General features: G+C 35.9%; 1 protein-coding gene across 1 annotated transcript in view; it reads right to left on the minus strand.

Moving 5' to 3' along the window:
• The window catches only part of LOC136859016 (death-associated protein kinase 1), a 1193585-nt gene that overhangs the window by 813241 nt on the left and 355206 nt on the right, over positions 1 to 25138 (minus strand). The window contains exons 14-15 of the mRNA XM_068225494.1: positions 9814 to 10000; positions 9612 to 9730 (exon numbers count right to left, since the gene is read on the minus strand). Coding sequence (XP_068081595.1) covers positions 9612 to 9730; positions 9814 to 10000 — 306 coding nt within the window. The remainder of the gene's footprint in view (positions 1 to 9611; positions 9731 to 9813; positions 10001 to 25138) is intronic.

Raw genomic sequence — 25138 nt, forward strand, 5'->3', positions numbered from 1 at the left:
TAGATAGTCTGCAGGATTGCTGAAGAAATGGTAGGAAGGAAGAAAAGATCAACTAAGAATCAGTGGATAACTCAGCAGATACTAGACCTGATTGATGAACGACGAAAATACAAGAATGCTAGAAATGAAGAGGGCAGAAAAGAATACAGGCGATTAAAGAATGAAGTTGACAGAAAGTGCAAGGTAGCTAAGGAAGAATGGCTGAAGGAGAAGTGCAAGGAAGTCGAAGGTTGTATGGTCGTAGGAAACGTAGATGCTGCATACAGAAAAATCAAAGAAACCTTTGGAGAAAGGAAATCTAGGTGTATGAATATTAAGAGCACAGATGGAAAGCCACTTCTAGGGAAAGAAGACAAAGCAGAAAGATGGCAGGAACATATCCAGCAGTTGTATCAAGGTGAAGATTTGGTTCTGGAACAAGAAGAGGCTGTTGATGCTGATGAAATGGGAGACCCAATTTTGAGGTCAGAGTTTGACAGAGCTGTGAGCAACCTAAATAGAAACAAGGCACCTGGAATTGATGACATTCCCTCTGAATTACTGAATGCCTTAGGAGAAACCAGCATGGCAAGGTTATTCCATTTAGTGTGTAAGATGTATGAGACAGGAGAAGTCCCTTCCGATTTTCGGAAGAATGTTGTTATACCTATTGCCAAGAAAGCCGGTGCTGACAGGTGTGAAAACTATCGCACCATAAGTTTAGTATCTCATGCCTGCAAAATTTTAACAGGTATTGTTTACAGAAGAATGGAAAAACAAGTGGAAGCTGAGTTTGGAGAAGATCAATTTGGCTTCAGAAGAAATGTAGGAACACGTGAAGTAATCCTGACTTTACGTCTGATCTTAGAGGATCAGAATCAAGAAGGACAAGCCCATGTACATGGTATTCGTAATTCTAGAAGAGGCATTCGATAATGTGGATTGGACCAAGCTATTTAAGATGATGAAAGTGATACCGAGAACGAAGAATTATCTACAATCTGTATAAAAATCAGTCTGCAGTGATAAGAATCAAGGGCTTTGAAAAAAGAAGCAGCAATGCAGAAAGGAGTGAGGCAAGGCTGCAGTTTGTTCCCCCTCCTTTTCAATGTTTACATAGAACAGGCAGTAAAGGAAATCAAACAGGAATTTGGAAAGGGAATCACAGTCCAAGGAGAGGAAATCAAAACCTTGAGGTTTGCCGATGATGTTGTTATTTTATCTGAGACTGCAGAAGATCTCGAGAAGCTGCTGAATGGTATGGATGAAGTCTTGGGTAAGGAGTACAAGATGAAAATAAATAAGTCCAAAACAAAAGTAATGGAGTGCAGTCGAACGAAGGCAGGTGATGCAGGAAATATTAAATTAGGAAATGAAGTCTTAAAGGAAGTAGATGAATATTGTTACTTGGGTACTAAAATAACTAACGATGGTAGAAGTAAGGAGGACATAAAATGCAGATTAGCTCAAGCAAGGAAGAGCTTTCTTAAGAAAAGAAATTTGCTTACTTCAAACATTGATATTGGAATTAGAAAGATGTTTTTGAAGACTTTCGTGTGGAGCATGGCATTGTATGGAAGTGAAACATGGACAATAACTAGCTCAGAAAGAAAGAGAATAGAAGCTTTTGAAATGTGGTTTTACAGAAGAATGCTGAAGGTGAGATGGATAGATCGAATCACAATTGAAGAGATACTGAATCGAATTGGTGAGAGGAGATCGATTTGGCTAAATTTACTGTTGTTTATAAGTTTCATTTCCGTATTGATAGATATTACTTTACAAAAACAATATAAATATAAGTCACCACCTTATCAATACAAAATTTATTCACATTCAGCTAGTAAATATGGTCAAGACCGGTTTCGACCCCTAGGGGGTCATCTTCAGTTGACATGCATAAAAGATATATTTTACAAAACTTAAATTAAGTCGAACTGATCATAAATGTTGGTATGTATGTCTTGGTACATTTGAGCTATTGTATGTGTCAATCCTAAGTTTCCCAGCATACAGTGTCAAGGTAAGTAGTTAACTAATATACATCATCCATGAAATTACATGCTATTTTTCATGTTATCACTATCTAATGAAAAATAGCATGTAATTTCAGCACCTGTTCTCCAGCAAAACTCACTGTCACTTTTTGCAATTTATGGCATTCAAGCTCGAAAAATATGGGCAGAAATTCTGGATGGCCTTGGATAAAGAATCAAAATACGTCTTGAATGTATTTCCTTATCACGAAAGGGGTGAACAGCGCCCTGAAAGTGTGAGTTTGGGTGATTCATAAACAAGAGTAGGAATGTCACTTGCGACATCACTGCAGCTAGGTGAAAAGCTGAAATCCTACGGAACCAGCCTTCTTGGTACAATAAATCGGGTAAGAAGGGAGGTTCTGTCGGACATAAAAACTTCCCGAGCACAAGTTCTAAAAAGGAACAACATAACTTTGGAGTATTTATTAAGGCAAGGTCAGTAAGAGTGTACTTTTGTTGTTTGCTGAATTCACTTCATCCAGATGTCCAGGTGGGAACGGACAGAAAGAAGAAACCCAACACCGCAACATGTTACAACGGAACTAGGTATGGAGTTGACATGGTGGACCAAAAGGCCAGAAAGTATACTGCCAAGCCAGCTGCACGTAGGTGGCTGTTACACACATTCAGTAACGTCCTCGACTTAGCATAAACACTTGGGTGTTGTAAAAGTAGATTACAAATATCAAGATCTTATGAAGAAACTTTATCCTACGACTCACTGACAAACTTACTGCAGCAAACACGCAGAGCATAAATAAAAGAACCGATAGTGTAGACGGTGATGATAGTGATATAGAAGCTTAATCTGGCTGAAAATGCAGGAAATACCAAGTGCACAAGAAATGGAAGGACATGAAAGCCGGACATGTGTGTAAGGCAAGAGAGGTATTGGTAAAGAGAAAAATGACCATCACCAGTGTAGAATGTCTGTAATTTTTGAGGTTGACGATGCACTCATTCACACACATATTCTACATCATCACGTGCTCTTCAGACCATTGAAGGATGTGCTTGGTATGGATACATAGGTTCATAAAGATAGAAAACTGATCAGACAAGAGACTTTCATTTTGTATCCATATATTATCTGATTGTGATTTTTAGCTGATTTTACATCCATTCATAACTGAATTTTTTATTTGATTGTATAGTTTAGAACATAATATTTAATATAATATTCAATCAGGAAGATCAATGATATTTATTTTCATTATAGAAAATATACCCCACATCTGTATTCACGAATAATAGAATAAAAATGTATAACTCAAGGGTCATTTTTGACTCATCCATCTTCCCAGGTAGTGAGAGTCATCCCGTATTTCTAGTGTTAAGCGACTGAGCTCGGTAATATAATAATGTTTATGCTAGGAGTAAATTTCGATGATGATGATGATGATGATGCATTCGCCGGGCTGAGTGGCTCAGACGGTTAAGGCGCTGGCCTTCTAACCCCAACTTGGCAGGTTCGATCCTGGCTCAGTCCGGTGGTATTTGAAGGTGCTCAAATACGACAGCCCCGTGTCGGTAGATTTATTGGCACGTAAAAAAACTCCTGCAGGACTAAATTCCGGCACCTCGGCGTCTCCGAAGACCTTAAAAAGTAGTTGGTGGGACGTAAAGCAAATAACATTATTATTATTGATGATGCATTCAACAGTTGTGTGAGCAAGGTTTGCAGTTTCATATCGAAATCCAGTGAAGATAATTTTTGGCATTTGGAAATTTATTTTTTGTGACACCATGTATTTGAGTAGTGGAGTCACGCCATGCTATTTTGCTCCTGAGGTCTGAGAAAATTTAGAGAAGCTATTTTGAGATTATCATGAATTTGTTTGGTTATGGCATGACTTGTATTTAAAATTTGATCAAGCTCAAGAAGAAATGGATCGAAATAAGAAATGAAATATTTGAGAATAATTAGGAAGAAAGTTTGAGGCAGAGTGACTTGACTTACTGACTTATTTCCTTTAATTCCAGGTGGAACATAGGGCCTTGACAAAATTTCTCCAGCTTGCTCTATCTGCCACCAATGCTTTTACCTCCCTCCACATATTGTTTACTCCAGCAATCTCCTTGTCTATGGTTCTCTTCCAGGTAATCCTCGGTCTGCCTTGCTTGCGACTGCCTTGTGGATTCCAACTGAATGCCTGCCTTGTGATACTTTCTTGTGGTCTTCTCGGGGTGTGCCCAATCCATCTCCATTTTCTTCTCATTATCTGTTCCTGTATGGGACTTTGACTTGTGGCCTCCCAAAAGTCTTTGTTTGAGATAGTCTTTGGCCACCATATTCTCATAATGTACCTCAAACACTGATTTATAAAAGTCTGTAACCTTGTGGTAATGCCTTTGGTCACTTTCCACGTCTCACTTCCATACAGTAACACAGATTTAACATTTGAGTTGAGTTACCTTAGCTTCATTTTTATACCAATGTGAGGGGATCTCCATATTGGTCGTAACTGCGCAAAAGCTCCTTTGGCTTTATTTATACGACTCAGCACATCTCTAAAAGCACCTCCATCCTGGCTTACCATGCCTCCTAAGTAGCAAAATTCCTCTACCCTTTCTATATCCATTCTATCTAGAGTCAAGATACAATTGTTGAGATAGTTTATGCGCATTTCCTTAGCCTTTTTGTTATTAATCTTTAAGCCTACTTCTTTAGTTTCTATTTTTAAGTCATTCAGTTTGATTTCCATGTCCTGAAAATATTCTGCAAGAAGACAGAGATCATCCACATAATCCATTTCTAACTGAAATAATAACAATAAGTTAATTTATTAACTTGTCCACCTAATCAATACAATAAATCTTGTCTTTGTTGAATTACATTGACATGTTAATTAAAATGGTACTGTACATGTTTTGCCTTACATACAGGCATCATCAGCCATGGTTTAACCTTGAAATAAAATCAGGCGTCTGATTTACATATAAATATAATAAAACTACTTTATAAAAAGCCTTGAAGAGACTTGAAAAAATTAACATATGGTAAAAGACTAGTACAATGTTGGTTTTAAAGACAATGCCATGAGTGAGAAGTTTATAATTGGGGAAAGTATTAACAATAGTAACATTGAAAGGCTATTAATATGAGTAAAATGAATAAATCGACAGTTTGTTAAAGACAAGTAATAAAATTGCTGTAAAATGATGTTGACCAACTAGCGGTTGGAACTAGATAATAATGAGAATGATGATCGGAATCATATTTTAAAACATAATGTTGAATAAAATAAAGTTGAGAGATCGTCAAGTGACCTGTGATAATTTGTTTACGTAAGTTAAAAGTCAAAAGTCAATAGCATATGGTGATGTTGTGGTTCACTTTGATGAAGAAGTATGAGGTTGTCGTTGAAGGTTAATATACAATGTTTATAATTGGACCTCTGTGGACCATCTCATTTAATATGATGTGATATGATGAGAATATGGGTTAGTTGACAAGCTGGTCGAAAAGGCAGTAGAATGTAGTTAATGTGTTGAATGTTGAATCAGAAGTGAAATCTGTAAAAGGAAACCAAAAGCGTGGTGTTAATTGTATGAAAAAATCGTAATAAAATTATTTTGGTGGATATCATGTGCACTTACCATTTGACGATGGTGAGGGTAACTTTTTACGTTATGAGCTAAAAGTTATTGACAACTGTCGTGCTCTTAATACGTGTGTTATAGCTGTAGGTTTGAATTGGAGGGGAATCTGTTTGCAAAAGAAGATTCGCTATGGGATTCTAAGAAAGACTGTCTTTGTGGTTTTCCTAACTACAGTTAGTTAATTTAAGCCATTACAAAAAGTCAGTAGGAATGTAGGGGTTAAAAGCAATGTTATCATATAAAATACTCGCTCAAATTAAAAACCGTACATTTTCTCACTTTTAACGTTTTCTCTCCAACTCTACGTTAACCAATTGAACATTAATAAAGAGACTTCAAACAAAATTTCCCTTTTGACTCTACACAAGAAGCTACAGTCGCTCCTTCCAGCTAATATTTAACACAGCTGCTTACCACTGAGCACTCTTCTTCACTCGTGCTTTAAGAAGACTACAGATTTCTCTCTTCACACGAGATTTACAACAATCTAACCACTTTATATGTCATTATAAACCCAACTTAAAGTGTCAAGCATTTTCCTCGCCCCTACAGCATAATTTGAGTGAGCGGCAGAAACGTCTCATTACTAGCTTTAAAATGTATTTAAACTCCACTTGGAGTAATCAGCAACATTCTTCAACATTATTCTGATGTTTGAACTGTTCAGGATCCAAACTTTTCTCTAACGCCCTCAATCAACACAGGGCACCGCTTTACAAGATTCAACCTTAACAATTTGCGTTCTTATAGAACTACCAATATGCAACTTGTTAACACATTTTTAGACAAGGACATTCAAGAAAGTGTATAAATTACGTCTATTTGTTTGTAAGACTTTATTTTTAAGAATATCTTAACTATTTCCTACATCATCCTCACATTCATTTGTAATTTTTTTTTTAAATCAACCACAATTAAGAACAATCAGGATCCTAATTTTTTATCTTTCAGATTGAGATTTAGGCTAAAGATGCCCTTAAATAAAGGGCAAAACGTCCCTATAATTTAAAATAACTTTTTATGTATTGAATAGGTGGAATAAATGAACATTAATATTTCTTTGACTAGAGTACTACAGTGCCGATCTAACTGTATAAAGTTCCAATGCTGGTATGACCAGGCCGCAGACAGCCGTGAACACTCCTCTGCCATTACTCCGTTAAATATGCACACTGCTCATTCCTATCAGTTTCAGAGTAGGGACTGAATAGCTCGAATGCTATGATGAACCAGTTAGTTGCGTACCAGTAATATCAGAAAATTTATAAACCAGAGGAATGGCATGCTTAAGAAGAAAGTTATCTAACTACCCACCTATATTCAGGCAGGCTGTTATACTCAGTATGACCGGGCTGTTTGGCTGTGCGGTTACGAGCGTGCATCTGTGAGTTTGCATTCGGGAGGTAGTAGGTTCGAAAACCACTGTCGACAGCCCTGAAGATGGTTTTCTGTGGTCTCCCATTTTCACACCAGGCAATGCTGGGGCTGTACCGTAATTAATGCCAGGGCCGCTTCCTTTCAACTCCTAGCCCTTTCCTACCCCATCGTCGCCATGTCGGTGCGACGTAAAGCAAATAAAAAAAATACTCGGTACACAGCAGTAATCCCATCTATCGGACATCGCTGGCAACAGAAAACACAAAGCACATCACAACAAACAATGGTCAATGTAATGTTATTGTTGTTCAATGTTATGAGCTTCCTGTATTGTAGGCCTTCACATTTAGTTTTCTTTCGACTCTGTGATATTAGGGCGTCTTATGAAATTATTTATAGCGTATACTGTAGTTTCTTATTCCCCGACTTTACAAAACGATTTTCATTAAATTCTGTCTACCCATTTTTTCGTGACTCAGCGCTGATACGGACTTAGCAACAAAAATCCAAATTCATGAATATCTCTGTTATCGTAGCCGGTATGTAAAAATGTAAAAGACATAAAGGACCAGAAATTTAATACTATATATCTTTAGTAATGTAGTATTTGTCGATAGGACCACTAATAACAAAATATTTGAGAATTAAATTTTAGTCCTTCCCCTAAACTACCATTCCACTTGGCGTGAATAAAAGTATTTATGACCCAGATTGTAGCGACTTATTTACCGACTTTACATACCGATTTTCATTAAGATACGACCACTAATAACATAAAAATTTGAGAATTTAATTTTAGGCCTTCCCCTAAACTACCATTTCTTTCAGCATGGATGAGATTATTTGTGGCCTAGATTGTAGAGACTTATTTCCCGACTTTGAATACTGATTTTCATTAAGATAGGACCTCTAATAACATAAATATTTGAGCATTTAAGTTTAGGCCTTCTCCTAAACTACCATTTCTTTCAGAGTGGATGAGATTATTTATAGCCTAGATGGTAGCAACGTATTTCCCGACTTTACATACCGATTTTCATTACATTTTCTTCAGCCGTTTCCTCGTGATGTGTGTACATACATACAGACAGACGACAGACAGAAATTACGGAAAACTGAAAAGTGCATTTCCTTGCTACTATGGGCACGACCGATACAGAAATACCATCCTTTTTAAATTCTGAGCAATGTACAGATAAAACTCTTATTTTATACATATAGATATACCTGATCCAGAGTAACGATTATCTATGACGTTAACAGAGTTATGATTAAAGAATAAGTTACGATTAGTGTTTTTTGTAGCATAGGCTATTTTTGCATCGTGCTTCATTAAGGGATTGGTAATAGGATGAATACTATGGTTAGTGAACGTGAATTTAGAGTAGTTTGGTTTGACGGGTTTTAATGGAGTTAAATTTGTAGCAAGTTTTAATTTGGTTTTGTTGATGATTTTATTAATTATTGAATTTAGCAAATACCATTGTGTTGGCTCAACGAGTTTCATGATGCCACGTGTATCTAGTATTAGAGATGTGTACTTCAGTGTTGGCTCAATGGTGGGTTAGGGATGCCGCAAGCACATAGTCACTGTAAGAGGTATGTAGGGTTGGGTCAACGATAGGTTCGGAATGCTGCGTGTACATAATTACTGTTAGAGGTGTGTAGACACTGTGGTGTTGGCTCAACAATAGGATCAGGATGCAGTTTGTACATAGCCAAGTCAAAGGTTAGGAATTTTCTTGAATTGACTTGAATGATGATGATGTAAAATAAAAGCTAAAGGTTTCCACCTTTCCAATACTATTTGTTGTAACCTTTAAGAAGTTACATATATATTTGTTGAAACTAGTTTCAGTCAATGTAAGTTAAGGCAAGACATGAATTATAGATATAATTTTATGAAGCACGCATGTGTTGCTGAAATTCAGTGCAAGACAAGTAAAGATTTGGATGTCAAACATTCATCACAATCAGATGTCCTGTGCAAGCTCTCAGCCTTCCTTCAATTTGAAGAATGCACCTCACAGAAGACCAGGTGAAACACTTAAAATACCAGCACTTGAGGAATCTTCTCAAACTCAGCTCAGCTTAAGCATGTGTGAACAGAATGATGTTGATGGGGAAAATGTTGAGATGTTCGTTTGTTTACATTACATTTATTTTAATATTCTGTTTTTCTTTCACATTCTTTTTTTCTGAGCATTTTAATATATCCATACCTTTGTGATGATGATCCAGGGATTACTGACCAGATTCAAGCATCTATAAAACACTAGTATAACAGACACAAGAAATTTTGCCGATAATATCGTAAGAAAGATAATTAAAAGAATAATGTGGTAGCAAATGTAAGATACCTATATATGAGAGCAAAAAATGAAGTGATGTAAATGGATAAACAAGAATATTCAACATCAAATAGAAACTAGACATAGCACAGACACAGCAGTTGACAGATTATATAAAAGATCCAGAGACCACTTCAAAAGTGATATTTTCAAAACGTTCCAAACCAGGGATGAGTTCTTAAGCCCTCTCACCAAAAACAAAACATTTAAAAACTCTTCCTGTCCCAAGTATACTGATGGCCACAGAAAAAGATATTTATACCTGCTGCACATCAATGCCGCGAGTGTATTGATAATTGTACGTATCAAATCCAAGTGAAGTTCGAGAAGATGTGACGTCCATTTCAATTTGCGTTTTACCACCGGGTGAAGTTGAACCACCTAAATAAAAATGGAAACATGAAATATTTAATAGAATTGTACAGCTATAAGAAAAAAACAAAAACAAAAAACAGCATACTTACCAGAAGAGCCATTATTGCCAGAAACACTCTTGCTTTTGCGAAAAAAGCTTGAAAAGTATCCAGCTTTAAGATTCTCAATTAATGTAGATTTTCCCACTCCTGAATGGCCAAAAAACTTCACATTAATGCGTCCTAATGGCTGTGATGTTGGAATAAGTTGTCTAATAAATTCCTCCCTTTGAGAGCTCTAAAAGAAAGAAACACAATAGAACCATACAAAACCAATGAAAGAGAAAAATCATACTACATACTGTAAGCATACATATATAAATAGTGTTACAAATAAACACCATCTGTTTAAAACTATATAATTTAATTCAGGATGACCCAAAAACAAACACACACAAAATTATATTCAACCATGAATGACCACACTCCACTAATTGCTGTCTATCACAGCAGGACTCCAGCTGGCCAGTCTGTACCTGGTATAGGTACAGGTTCATTTTTCATTTTTACTCTGCATGCTCAGTCATTTCACAGACAGATTTGAACAAGGGCTGTTGATCACCGCAACATGTAACTGTTCCTTGGCTCGACTCCAGAGAAGTCAGGTAACCCACACAGTCAACATAGATCAGTTAACTCAGACAACATAACTGCTCAACACAGTGAACTACTTAAAACTGACAAACAGCATTCACACAGTAGCAACTCAACAGTGCCAACCAGCATGACAATACTCCTCAAAAGGACAATTCACGGTTTCAACTCTACTCGCACAAACTGTTTCACAGATTGAAAAAAGAGAGAGAGAGAGAGAGCGCACGCGCGTGCTCAGTACTCCAACACGATACTCACACATTGACTCCGGGGCAAACACCACCACACACTCAACGCTCCAACACAACCCCCTCGTTCAAGGTAAACTTGTCTTAATATCTCTGGTGATGGCATACTAGAATCCTCAGGGTTCAGCTAGAGATGGAACATTCCCATTTCATCTTTGAGAAGGCAGAGAGGGAAATCAGGTGAAAGCACAAGAAAAGGGCTGGCAGTGCCTGAGCATATTACAATAGTAAAGGTATTGTAACGGGATGTTAGCCATTTTGTTTGTGGTCCTTTGAGAGGAGCAAAGTGGTTTGGCCCCGCCTGAGAGCAGTTGACATCACATTCAGACATCAGTTCACTAACGAGTTCTCCATAGCTAGATAAGATTTTATTTTCAAGTTCACTAAACTTGCTTAGAAAAATCTGGAGCTATTCGGAATTCATTTCGCTAGTAGAAATTTTTGTCGACTACAAAATTTGCAACCAGGTACTCGATTCTGACAACAGTTTTACGTGTTCCTGTTTCCCTGACGTCATGTGTGTGAGTCCCTTGGGGCCAGCTGCTGGAGAAGAACCTTGGGTGTTCTGGAACAGTGCGATGGGAACACCGGAGTTCGCCGGATTGAGTGAACAGCAGATACTATCCCGACCTGTGAGACTGATGTGTAAAATGTGGACCGTGACAGCGCTAATGAGTGTGACTGAGTGGCTGAGAGAGTGTAGTGTAAATAATCGATGACTCTGTGTGTGTGTGTGTGTGTGTGTGTCATTGTAGATGGAACAAGAGAAACTGAGAGAGAGAGCGCAAACCGTGTAAGTGTGTAACTGTGTACTTGTGTAAGTTGTAAGCTTGGCTATCATCTGTGTGTGTGTAAATCTGTAATCGTAGTGCTTAGTTAATAAATCTTAGAAATAGGACGCTACCAAGTTCTGTACTCATTTATTTACTTATTTACCCCACCAACACGTTACAACTGGTGTCAGAAGTGGGATGAACAAGTGTGATAAACTACTAGTGGATAACCTCTTACGTTAAAACTGTGGGTAAGATTGTGATACATGAAAAAAAAAAAAACCCCTACTAAGAATGTGATACATGAAAAGAGAAACCTATTACAAGGGATCATAATACATATTTAGTACCAATGGTGGTGTTAACAACCTGCTTAATACCACAAGTGTGTGTAAAGATGTGATACATGAAAAAAGAAAACTTGTACAGAATACAAAACTTGTATAACCTACAATTTTAAGTGCCAGGATGGGAAAGATAGGATTCAGGAAAACACCACGCGAAATGTATGTCAGGCATGTAGATAAAGAGGTTATGGAAGACGGTCATTCAGTTTCTGTGATGTAATTTGACATGGATAATGTAGATTTTTACTGAATGTCTTCTTGACTGCCCACAACATGCAGACCACTACCCCAACTCCCGCCAAGGTACCCGTAGAAAAGATTTAAGTTGAAATTGAGATAAAATAGTCTCCATGTCTCTCCCCTCACAATACCGCTACAGAGTGATGGGGCAGAGAAAGCTCTCATGCCGCGATGAGGTCTTATGTGCTCATTTTAGCCTCGATTCAACCTGTTGCAAGCTGTCGACTTCATGGCCGTATCGATGAGTTTAATCAACAAATTAATCTAAAAAGTCACCTAATCGATACTTTATTTCTTTTGCCTTTGGCAAACTTAAAAATACATTAACAAACACAGTACATGTTTCGACCACTTAGTGGTCATCTTCAGCTGTATATAAAAATCTTAGATGATAACATTTAAAAGCAAGCACATTGGATCTTAAAACTATATCCCATGGGAATCCAAAAACTATTGTTCTAGATGCTTTAAATGAATTGGAAGATGGGGGGGGGGGGGGTTTTGGGGTAAGGAGATTTATGTGAATGATACTTAAATTACAGTATTGTTTACAATTGTGTTTAAAAAACTTAAATGATGAAAAACATATTTAAAATATTTAAAAGCGTCTATGGTAAAATTCTTTTTGATAAAATTAGGTGGCGTGAATAAAAAGTTTGTGTTTGTAATAATCTTCAGGCATTTCTGAGAAAATAATAACTTAATTAAAATTTGCGTCTGTGGTGCTGTTAAACACTTTGTTTTTAATAAACACACTTAAAATATTCTAAAGTGTCTATGGTAAGGCACTTATTCAAAAACACTTGTGCTTGAATGAAAGTTTATGTCAGGTATTTATTGTTTATATTTAATAACTTCCTTGAGTGATATTCTTGTGGTTAAAAGGCCGTGTTGACTGTTTAACTTCCGAGAATTGCTCTTCGGAATGTGATAAAAGAAATTGTGTTAGTCGTTTAACTTGTTAAAACCCTGTGGTGGCTTCTGTTATACAAAATGGCGATCTGATTCGGGCAGCTTGCCTCGCGATCTTATCTGGCAAATGTTTAATACGCGTTGCCTTGGAGAACTGCCTTCGTGCACGACCTAGTGTGAAAACATTTGCCAGATAAGATCGCGAGGCAAGCTGCCCGAATCAGATCGCCATTTTGTATAACAGAAGCCACCACAGGGTTTTAACAAGTTAAACGACTAACACAATTTCTTTTATCACATTCCGAAGAGCAATTCTCGGAAGTTAAACAGTCAACACGGCCTTTTAACCACAAGAATATCACTCAAGGAAGTTATTAAATATAAACAATAAATACCTGACATAAACTTTCATTCAAGCACAAGTGTTTTTGAATAAGTGCCTTACCATAGACACTTTAGAATATTTTAAGTGTATTTATTAAAAACAAAGTGTTTAACAGCACCACAGACGCAAATTTTAATTAAGTTATTATTTTCTCACAAATGCCTTAAGATTATTACAAACACAAACTTTTTATTCACGCCACCTAATTTTATCAAAAAGAATTTTACCATAGATGCTTTTAAATGTTTTAAATATGTTTTTCATCATTTAAGTTTTTTAAACACAATTGTAAACGATACTGTAATTTAAGTATCATTCACATAAATCTCCTTACCCCCAACCCCCCCCCATCTTCCAATTCATTTAAAGCATCTAGAACAATAGTTTTTGGATTCCCATGGGATATAGTTTTAAGATCCAATGTTGTACCGTTTTCATCGTCCTAATTCCGGGATGAAGGTCGTCATACGAAGCTATAAGTTTGCCATGCACGGTAGTAATCGCGAAGATTACGTAATTGGGCCATACGTCACAAAGGAATGCACATATTAAATAAATTAGGCCATGATTTCGAAGTGTTTACATTTTACGAGCGTATATATATTCAAGAAGGCCGTGCACGTGACGGCAAAGATATTTATTCGACAAATTAAAGATGCCTAGATCACGGACCGAGACGGGGAATTGTCAAGGATCCATACGGCCGTGGTAAAATAATAGAAGGTTTTAATATTGTTAAAAGAAGAACAAGAAGCTGAACAAAAAAAAAATTCCGCAACGTAAAAATCGAAATAAACTATCCTCGCGAAATATAGTCAGTATTTGTCTGGACAGAAGGAAGATATTATACAAGTTACTTGCTGGAGAGCTCGCGAAGTGAGAGAATATTCGCAAAACAGACATTCACAAAAGAATATCGTGAAGGGAGTTAGGAAATACCCTAACAGTAGTCGAAGTGGATATTCAAGTCCGTACAAGTAACCAAGTTAAATTTTACGAAGTGTAAATTGATTAGCCGTATAGAAAAGAGAATATTTACAGGAATAACTTGCAAAATTTAACTGTCAAGTTCTTACTAAAGATCAATATTGAAGTATTATTTTAAAACCTGACATTAATTACAAGCCTGAAATTTATTCTTGAGAGTATGGATATGAAACTAATGCATGGATTGGAAATGTTTCTTTCTGTTATGATCGACCGCAACATCATGATGCAAGGCTAAACGGGACATGGAGCCGACTGTCTGACGGAAGCCGCCCAGCTGTTACTGCTATCCCGAATCCCGAGTCACAACCAAATGGGGACGTAGCAGAGGGAGATGCCGTTCGACGCAGTCCCTAGATGACAACATCCAGTCCGAGGCCGACCATCTAACGTCAGTAATCACAAGATAAGTTCCAAAGAGATATTTATTTTCTTGAAATTGATATGTAGTAAATTTGTAATGATATTATAGTGTATATTTGGTACGGTATTTAACCTAGTTCTTCGTGATAAAATCACAGACGTTATTATCTTCGAAATGAAATTGTTCATGTTGAGCTATTATTACTAATAGGGGAATAGGTACTTCTTCCAGATTCTACAGTCTATGACATAATATAGGAATGCGTAAGGCAAAACCAGGAGAGATTTGGACTGTAATTTATAACTATTATGGGACGAAAACTTCATATTTTGAATGACGTAACCTTAAATATTCTTGAAGAAGATAGTTGATTTACGTATAACCTGAATATGTTTGCCGATTCGACGCAATGAAAAGTGAGTAGATATCAACTTATTTAATTTATATATGCATTTTATTATTAAGCTAGCATGTTTACGCGTATGATATATGAATTATAACCCAAAAGTGTACTATTATGGTAAAGTAATATGATGTTGGAATGATTTGCCGTCATGTTGGTGATGATATGTGTTTACATAGAGAATTTATGGTTTGATTGGCACATTAATGTGCAAACGTGTATAATTATTCGTCGTAATGTGTTTATGAGATTGAATTATATGATATGATGGTAATTAATGGTAGTAGATGGAGAGATAGATGTATTTATGAGTAGTTTTAACGGTAAATACGACGTAATATGAGCCGATGGTGATGATTACTATTCGCGGCAGAATAATAAAATGATTATGAATGGTATTTAGGGTTAATGGTACACGCGTACATTGCAAGACACCGCATATTTCATATAATTAGGTTACCTTACACTGTCTTCGGAAGAAATATCCAGGTAGGAAATATATGAAGGGAAACTTGTCGTCATTATAATTAATTCATACCAACGTTGTTATAAATGTCATTGGAAGTTTGTTGTCAAGAATGAATTTTAATTCAAATAATAATCCCATAATTCAAAACCTTTACTGCAATTACGTTTAGGAATTAACCAAATGCATGTCTACGGAATCAGGGATGCCTGATTAATAAATGCTAAACCCTAAAACATGTTTGGTACAATTTCTATTAGAAATACAGTGATAATTAAACTTTGAACGATACCTACATTTATTTAAGATGTTATTTGAATATTTTAATCTAATGATACTTTCGAGGAGACCAATATTTTTCAATTTAAGAACAAAATATATTTGGAATAGCCATTTTTGGGCCAAAATAATTTGGAACTTACTTGTGATTACTAACGTTAAGACGCCAAAAAGAGTGAATAATGAAATAATGTTGATATGATAGTGACGAAAATAAGCATTTTTTTTTCTTCAAATCATTTTTATTAATTTTTTTAATTACCAGTTGATTATGTATAAAAGTAACAAGAACTGCTGGACTTAAATTAAATAATGGTATTAAGAAATTTAATTAGGATTAGGGACTCAGACTTATTTTTTTCAACCAAAAGATTTCTTTATTATAGAAGAAGAAGAAGATAATTGATAATGATAAATATTATTTTCTTTTGTGATTCCGGAATCAAGAAATAAAATATAGATTTTCTAATTTAGAGGTTATTATTTTAGGAGATAGGCAGATATTATTATGATTTAGGTAATTTTTGAATTAATCCATTAAAAATATTTTATTTTATTTTTTTTTCACTTATATTCGGATGACTGGACTTGGAAAACATAATAATGATTTTGGATAATGAATGGTATCGAGAATAATTTGTTGATGTTGAGATGTGGTGCCTCAGTTGACCTCACGTTAAAATAGTATTTTTTTTGAAAAAGTAATTTCATTATCCCTGAGAGGTGTCACCAGGCAAAGTTAGGATTACCATATCGTATATATTCCGATAGGAGAATTCTAAGTTACGATTCCGCTAGATTTCCTTGAGGCAATAACTGCGAATATAATGAATATTTAAAATGAACTTAGCCAACGACACTCAGCATCAAATTAATAATGCACTCATCCATTAGATGATCTATTAGGATGATGGGAGATCGAGGGGAAAAATAGCCGGAGCAATTGCTACCCAAGTTAATGTTCATATTAAAAATGATCGCCCAATATGGTGCAAGCATGAAACTACCCCTCAGGATGGTGCATATTAAAAATGGCGCCCAACTTTGGAGCAAAACTGAGGACACCCAGCCTAATTAAAAAAATAACTCTTGGCCGTACAGGAATATTAAAAATAGTGCCCAACGGTGTAGCAAGACTGAGGACACCCAGGCCATATTAAAATGACGCATAACTTCGTAGCAAAACTGAGGATACTATTTAGGGCGCATATTAAGAATAAAATAACGCCAAACGTTGGAACAAAAATTGAGGATACTAAGAGGTAGTGACAAGGTAATTGCAGGATGCAGTAAATTGATGCCCAGCAACAAACATGATTGAGGATACTTGATATGGCATTATGGAAGAAAATAATGAAGGAGGATGGCTGAGAAAGATAGTAATCAGCAGTGAGATGAAAAATAGATGATTATCTGAGATCGAATATTTTCAGAGGATACCAAGAAGGAAAGAAGGAGTTGGGAGAAAGATAAACAATCCAAGGATACAGAAGAAAGGCGGAAGAAGAGAAGGATAAAATTATTAAGATAGGTTGTATTAATAATTTAAATAATTAATTGGTTAAGATAATTTATAATATTGTTTTCAATCATTATATTGTATTATGCTTAGATAGCAATAGATAATAGGGTAATAATGTAAAAAAAATGCTTATTTTCAATATTTTGAATGACTGGGATAGTAGGATGGCTGAATAGCGGGGGAAGTCAGATAGTTGGTATTCCATATTGATTGAGCAATTGATATAAACTTTATTGAATTTAAGTCATAATTTAGGGAATTTGGACTTTTGAGTAGGTTGGATTATAGTAAATGCAAATATGACGAGTTTGAACCAACTTCGTTTACAATTAGAGGAATATCAGAAGGAGCAGGGAGAGAAACTGCAAGGACAGGATGAGGAGATAAATAGAATGATAGAGGATGCAGAAAAGGCAAAAAAAGAACAGGAACAGAAATTTAAGGAGAAGGATGAGCAGATAAACCAGATAACCGAAAAGTTAGACAAGACAAAAGACGAACAGAAGGGAATAATGGAAATGTTAAAAGAAATGATGGTGGAGATGAGAAATATGAAAGAAGAGCAAAAAGAACATAATCATAAACAAGAAGAGAAACAGCAAGAAATGATAAGGAAACAAGAAGAAAAACAGCAAGAAATACTGAGGAAGCAAGAAGTGAGACAGAAAGAGCAATTGGAAGAAATATTTGGAAGATTTCGAGAAGAATACCGACAGAAACAGGAGGAATACCAAATAAAACAAGAAGAAAGGCATCGAAGCCAGATTGAGGAGATGAGAAGGATGGAGAAGAGGCAAGAGGAGATGATTAGAACAGGAATTGGCAAGATTGAAGAAGAAGTTTCCCAGATGAAAAACGGGATAAGCGAACTTCGAACTGAAATGATGGAAAAGATGGAGGATAAGAACAAAGAGATCCATAATGAAATGGATAAAATTAGAGGAGAATTAGCTGAAAATAGAAATTATATCCAGGAATTGAAAGAGGATGAAATTAAGAAGCTAACGGAAAACATGGAGTCGATGAGGGTAGATTCCCAAGAAAAATGGAATCAATATGAAGAGAAGTTAAAAGACATAAATGAGAACGTAATAACAGCAAATAAAACGCTGGGAGATAATTTTATATTAGCACGTGACCATATTGGAGATGAGATGAAAATTTTAAATGAAGAAATGAAGAAGAACAAAAATGAAACGGAGAAGAGAATGATTAGAACGGAGCAGGGAATTGACGAGATGAAGAAAGAAATTCAGAATATAAGGGGTGAAATTCAAACTTCAAAATTAGAGATGTCAAAACAATTGAATGAACAGAGAATCGTAGATATAAATATAAATGACAGGGAAGGAACACCGACAATTTCGGGCGAAACTGATCAGAGCAGTAAGGACGTTATAGTTGGAAATATTGGAAATGGAAGCCCAGCCATTATAAATATTGTAAAAACGTACGATGACAGGCCCAAAAATTTTAGTAATACCGCGGCAATGTCACCAAAGAGGTTCTTGCGAGAAATGGAGGAATATTTTAAAGAAAATAGAATACCTGACGAAAAGAAACTTAGGATAGTAGAAAAACACTTAGATGCAAATCCAAATTTGTGGTATCAGGCATTTAAGTACACTTTCCACGATTATGATGAGTTCAAGGTCGCATTTCTCAAACGATTTTGGAATCCGGAGATTCAACAAAACCTTAGATTGGAGTTGTATTCAAAAAGATATTCGTCGGTAGGGCCAACGCGATTTAGTGACTACTTCTCGTACCAGTTTCATAGGTTCCAGGACCTAGATTCTGCGCCCAGCGAATTAGAGGCGATAAAGACAATTCAAAAGCAGTTTCCTCCAGAAACTCAAAGATTATTAGCTGCTGCAAATGTAACTTCCGCAATTGAAATGGAAAGTATTTTAAGGCAGCTGGATATGACGTCGAGTCATCCGACAGCAAGAATCCATAGAAATACAAACAATCAAGAAGAAGTGAACGTGATAAATTGGGAAAATAATCAGAAGAAATCGGTATCCGAGAAAAGAGAAAACGATAGAAGCTCAAGGAAGAGAGAACTTAGTGATGATGATGAGAGGACAGGTGATCGAAACCGATGCAGGTGCAGGCAGAATGGGCATGATAATGGAAGGCAGAATGAAGAGAGACGATTTTTGCCATATCATCGACAGCCTAGCCGATTTAGAAATGAAAGAGAAAGAGGAAGTTACAGACAGAGACCAATGTATCATGGAGCACCGATGAACAGAAACAATAATAGGGAGAATAGGAATAGACAGTATGTACAGGAATTGAGAAAAGAAACTAGAGAAAAGAAAAGATGGGAAGAAGCGATCAGGGATCGAGACATCAATGGAGACATAGAGGGAGCCGAAAGTCTAGAGCTTCAGGAATACAAAAGAAAAGATAGAGAAGGGCAAAAACTGAATCCAGAAGCTCAATCATATCAGACAGACTCCCAGAGTAAAAAAAAAACGCCAATTTCGATGTAGAGAGTAAGGGAGATGACATTTTGGAAAAATTGGGCGACAAAATTAAGAGTTGGTATGTACTACAAATTGAGGCTTGGGATATCGATCCAGATGAATTATTAGATGAGACACAAGAAATTCATAAAGAAAATAAATCGTACTTACCCATTGTTACTGCACGAATAAATGGCCTGAAAACACATTGTTTGGTTGATTCAGGAGCAAGTATAAGTGTTATATCAAAAGCATTATTTGTTGAGGTAAATCAAGAAGGAAAGTTGCCAATTATACCAGTTGCACAAATGAAAATAAGAGGGATTATACCAGATAAATCTGTCGAATGTAAATTACAAACTTATTTAAATGTCAGGATTGGTAGATTTATATTTGAACACCCATTCATAATTATGAACAAAATTAAATACAATGTGATTCTTGGGGTGGATTTTATTGTAACAACGGAGATGGTAATAGACTTGAAAAATCAGGAAGTAAGGTTTCCCATCGTTAAGGAAAATGGAAAGATAATCAAGGAAAGGATAAAGTTAGAGGGAAAGGCGGAAAACACGGAGCATATGAAATTTGAAGCTGTTGAAACTGAAAAGTTAATGGAAGAGGAAATACCGTTAAATGAGACTCAGGAAATGGAAGAAATTATACATAGCTTGGAGAAGATCTTGATAAAAGATGAAGAAAAAGAAGAGCCAGACATTTGGAGAAAGATCGCAGAAACGAAATTGAGTCCTAAAGAGAAACAGAAATTATATTCGATAATAGAAAAGTATTCAGGAATATTTAAGGATAAACCGGGAAAGATTCCGAATTTTAAATATAAAATCATCGCAAATGACTGGACACCATACAAAGGAAGGTTATATGACGTACCTGAAAAATATTTCCAGGAAGTAAGGAAGATCATCCAAGAGATGGTAGCTGATGGTATAATTATAAAGACTATTACACCATATTTGAATCCATTAGTCATTGTAAAGAAAAGTAACGGAAAACTAAGAATTTGCCTTGATTGTAGAAAGTTAAATGAGAAATTAATACCAGAATATAATCAAGTTCCAAAAATTAAGGAGATAATAAAGAAATTTAAGGGCAAGAAGTATTTTTCGAGTTTGGATTTTACATCTTCGTTTCATCATATAGTTTTAGAAGAAAAATCTAGACTTCTAACCGGATTTATGTTCGACAACCAAACATATGTTTATTGTAGGTTGCCTTTCGGATTGAAAAACAGTTGTGCTGTATTGATAAGGGCATTAGATAGGAACCTGTTACCTGACGTAAAAGAATATGTGACATGCTATGTGGATGACATGGTTTTTGCAACAGAAACATTTGACGAACATTGTAGTAAGTTGAAGCAATTATTAGATAATTTGGAAACTACAGGATTCAAAATTAACCTGGCCAAATCAAAATTTTGTCAAAATGAGATATTATTTGTCGGACATGTGATTGACGGAAACGGGGTGAAACCTAATCCAGTTAAAATTCAAGCAATTTGCGAGTTTCCTAGGCCAACGCGTATAAAACAAGTTAGGCAATTTTTGGGAATGACCCAGTTCTTCGCAAATCACTGTAAAGGATATACAGAAATTGCAGCGCCATTGCAGGATTTGTTAAAATTAAACAACAAATGGAAATGGAATACTCACACAGAAGAAGCTTTCCTGGCAATGAAAAGATTAATGGCAAATAGTATCAAGTTAGGATATCCGGATTATACTAAAGAATTTATCATACAAACGGATGCATCAAATGTCGGTATAGGAGCATACTTATACCAAGAGGCACCAGAAAATGATGAGGATCGAGTATACTTGGCATTTGCAAGCCGCAAGTTACGCAGCCATGAAGTAAACTATACAACAACTGAGCACGAGTTACTAGCAATTATTTATGCTCTGCAACAGTGGAAAAAGATTGTATATGGATTTCCAATTACTATACGTACAGACCACAAAGCTTTGGAATTCGGTCTTAAGGCGGCGATGCTAAGTGAAAGAGTCACCCGATGGATTTTATTCGCCCAACAGTATAATATTAGAATTGAGCATTGTAGTGGGAAGGACAATATCCTCGCGGATGCATTAAGCAGGAATCCTGTGGTAAAAGAAGAAACTATAAATCAGATCGAATTAGTAAGACAGGACGAAGAATTTTTAGAAAAACTAAGGGATATATCGGCATGGCAAAGAGCAGATGAGAAATTAATGTTAGAAATGACAAGGATTGAACAAAGTGATTTCGATGACGACAGGGAAAATAATATTGATGGTAAATATATAATGGAACATGGAATATTGAAGCAGTATGTCGGCAAAGATTTGAAAAAGACCAAAATAGTAGTACCCAGATCTTTGCAGAAAGGGATAATTTGGCATGCCCATAGGATAATTGGACATGGAGGAATAGAAAAGGTGGTGAGGACGATAATGGAAAGATTTACATGGACAGGAATGAGACAAACAATTAGAGATGTAATCAAGACCTGTGATACATGCCAAAGGACAAAATATACTCCTTTCCTTACCAAGCAGGAACCAATTGCAATAATACCAACAGCTCCTCGTGAGATCTTTGCAACAGATTTATATGGAAGGTTACCAACAGCTGTTAAAGGAAATAAGTACGTAGTTGTCACAATGGACATTTTTTCAAAATTCACAGTCCTACAGCCTATACAGAGAGCAACAACTAAACAAATACTGAGAGTTATAAACAAAAACGTTATACCTCAGATGGGAAAACCGAAAAGAATCTTAACTGATAGAGGAACACAGTTTACATCGGGTGAATTCCAGGATGCAATGCAAATTTTAGGAATTAAACATGTCTATTGTTCAGTAAGACACCCGTCAGCCAATCCAGTGGAGCGATGCATGCGAGAAATTTCTAAATATTGTAGGATATATTGCTCCCAAAGTCATTGGAAATGGATTGAAGTAATTAAAATAATCGAAGCATGTATGAATGACACTGTCCATGAATCAACGAGCCAGATACCAAGACTCGTACATTTGAACGAACGGCCAACTCGACCATGGGATGAGATTATAGGAAAAGATGAAGAACCAAAACCCACTTGCGAAGAGATTAATCAAATAGTAAGTGCCAAATTAGAAGAACAGGCAAACAAACGCCGAAGAAGAGTCCAACATAAGAAATTCCACTCACCATTCCGGGTTGATGACTTGGTAATGATAAAGAAAGTACCAATCTCTAACGTTTCAGAAAGAATATTCGCCAAATTCGTTCATTTATATGATGGTCCATATGTGGTAAAGAAGGTTTATGGGAACAACGCATATATGTTAGAAAGCCTGGATGGGACATATCAAAACGTATACAATGCATCAAACATGAAACCATATTATAAAGAAGATCAAGAATAGAATATTAACTAAAATCTGAAACATATGATATAGATGAGCGAAATCAGGCCGATGAAAAGCTACATCAGTTTAGAATAATAAAAATTGAAATAAATATACTGCGAGCAACATATTTATTTATCTATGGCAGGAGGATAAATGTACCGTTTTCATCGTCCTAATTCCGGGATGAAGGTCGTCATACGAAGCTATAAGTTTGCCATGCACGGTAGTAATCGCGAAGATTACGTAATTGGGCCATACGTCACAAAGGAATGCACATATTAAATAAATTAGGCCATGATTTCGAAGTGTTTACATTTTACGAGCGTATATATATTCAAGAAGGCCGTGCACGTGACGGCAAAGATATTTATTCGACAAATTAAAGATGCCTAGATCACGGACCGAGACGGGGAATTGTCAAGGATCCATACGGCCGTGGTAAAATAATAGAAGGTTTTAATATTGTTAAAAGAAGAACAAGAAGCTGAACAAAAAAAAAATTCCGCAACGTAAAAATCGAAATAAACTATCCTCGCGAAATATAGTCAGTATTTGTCTGGACAGAAGGAAGATATTATACAAGTTACTTGCTGGAGAGCTCGCGAAGTGAGAGAATATTCGCAAAACAGACATTCACAAAAGAATATCGTGAAGGGAGTTAGGAAATACCCTAACAGTAGTCGAAGTGGATATTCAAGTCCGTACAAGTAACCAAGTTAAATTTTACGAAGTGTAAATTGATTAGCCGTATAGAAAAGAGAATATTTACAGGAATAACTTGCAAAATTTAACTGTCAAGTTCTTACTAAAGATCAATATTGAAGTATTATTTTAAAACCTGACATTAATTACAAGCCTGAAATTTATTCTTGAGAGTATGGATATGAAACTAATGCATGGATTGGAAATGTTTCTTTCTGTTATGATCGACCGCAACATCATGATGCAAGGCTAAACGGGACATGGAGCCGACTGTCTGACGGAAGCCGCCCAGCTGTTACTGCTATCCCGAATCCCGAGTCACAACCAAATGGGGACGTAGCAGAGGGAGATGCCGTTCGACGCAGTCCCTAGATGACAACATCCAGTCCGAGGCCGACCATCTAACGTCAGTAATCACAAGATAAGTTCCAAAGAGATATTTATTTTCTTGAAATTGATATGTAGTAAATTTGTAATGATATTATAGTGTATATTTGGTACGGTATTTAACCTAGTTCTTCGTGATAAAATCACAGACGTTATTATCTTCGAAATGAAATTGTTCATGTTGAGCTATTATTACTAATAGGGGAATAGGTACTTCTTCCAGATTCTACAGTCTATGACATAATATAGGAATGCGTAAGGCAAAACCAGGAGAGATTTGGACTGTAATTTATAACTATTATGGGACGAAAACTTCATATTTTGAATGACGTAACCTTAAATATTCTTGAAGAAGATAGTTGATTTACGTATAACCTGAATATGTTTGCCGATTCGACGCAATGAAAAGTGAGTAGATATCAACTTATTTAATTTATATATGCATTTTATTATTAAGCTAGCATGTTTACGCGTATGATATATGAATTATAACCCAAAAGTGTACTATTATGGTAAAGTAATATGATGTTGGAATGATTTGCCGTCATGTTGGTGATGATATGTGTTTACATAGAGAATTTATGGTTTGATTGGCACATTAATGTGCAAACGTGTATAATTATTCGTCGTAATGTGTTTATGAGATTGAATTATATGATATGATGGTAATTAATGGTAGTAGATGGAGAGATAGATGTATTTATGAGTAGTTTTAACGGTAAATACGACGTAATATGAGCCGATGGTGATGATTACTATTCGCGGCAGAATAATAAAATGATTATGAATGGTATTTAGGGTTAATGGTACACGCGTACATTGCAAGACACCGCATATTTCATATAATTAGGTTACCTTACACTGTCTTCGGAAGAAATATCCAGGTAGGAAATAT

The sequence above is a fragment of the Anabrus simplex genome, chromosome 1 (genome assembly GCF_040414725.1).
Source record: "Anabrus simplex isolate iqAnaSimp1 chromosome 1, ASM4041472v1, whole genome shotgun sequence".
In the NCBI taxonomy this organism is placed as follows: Eukaryota; Metazoa; Arthropoda; class Insecta; order Orthoptera; family Tettigoniidae; genus Anabrus; species Anabrus simplex.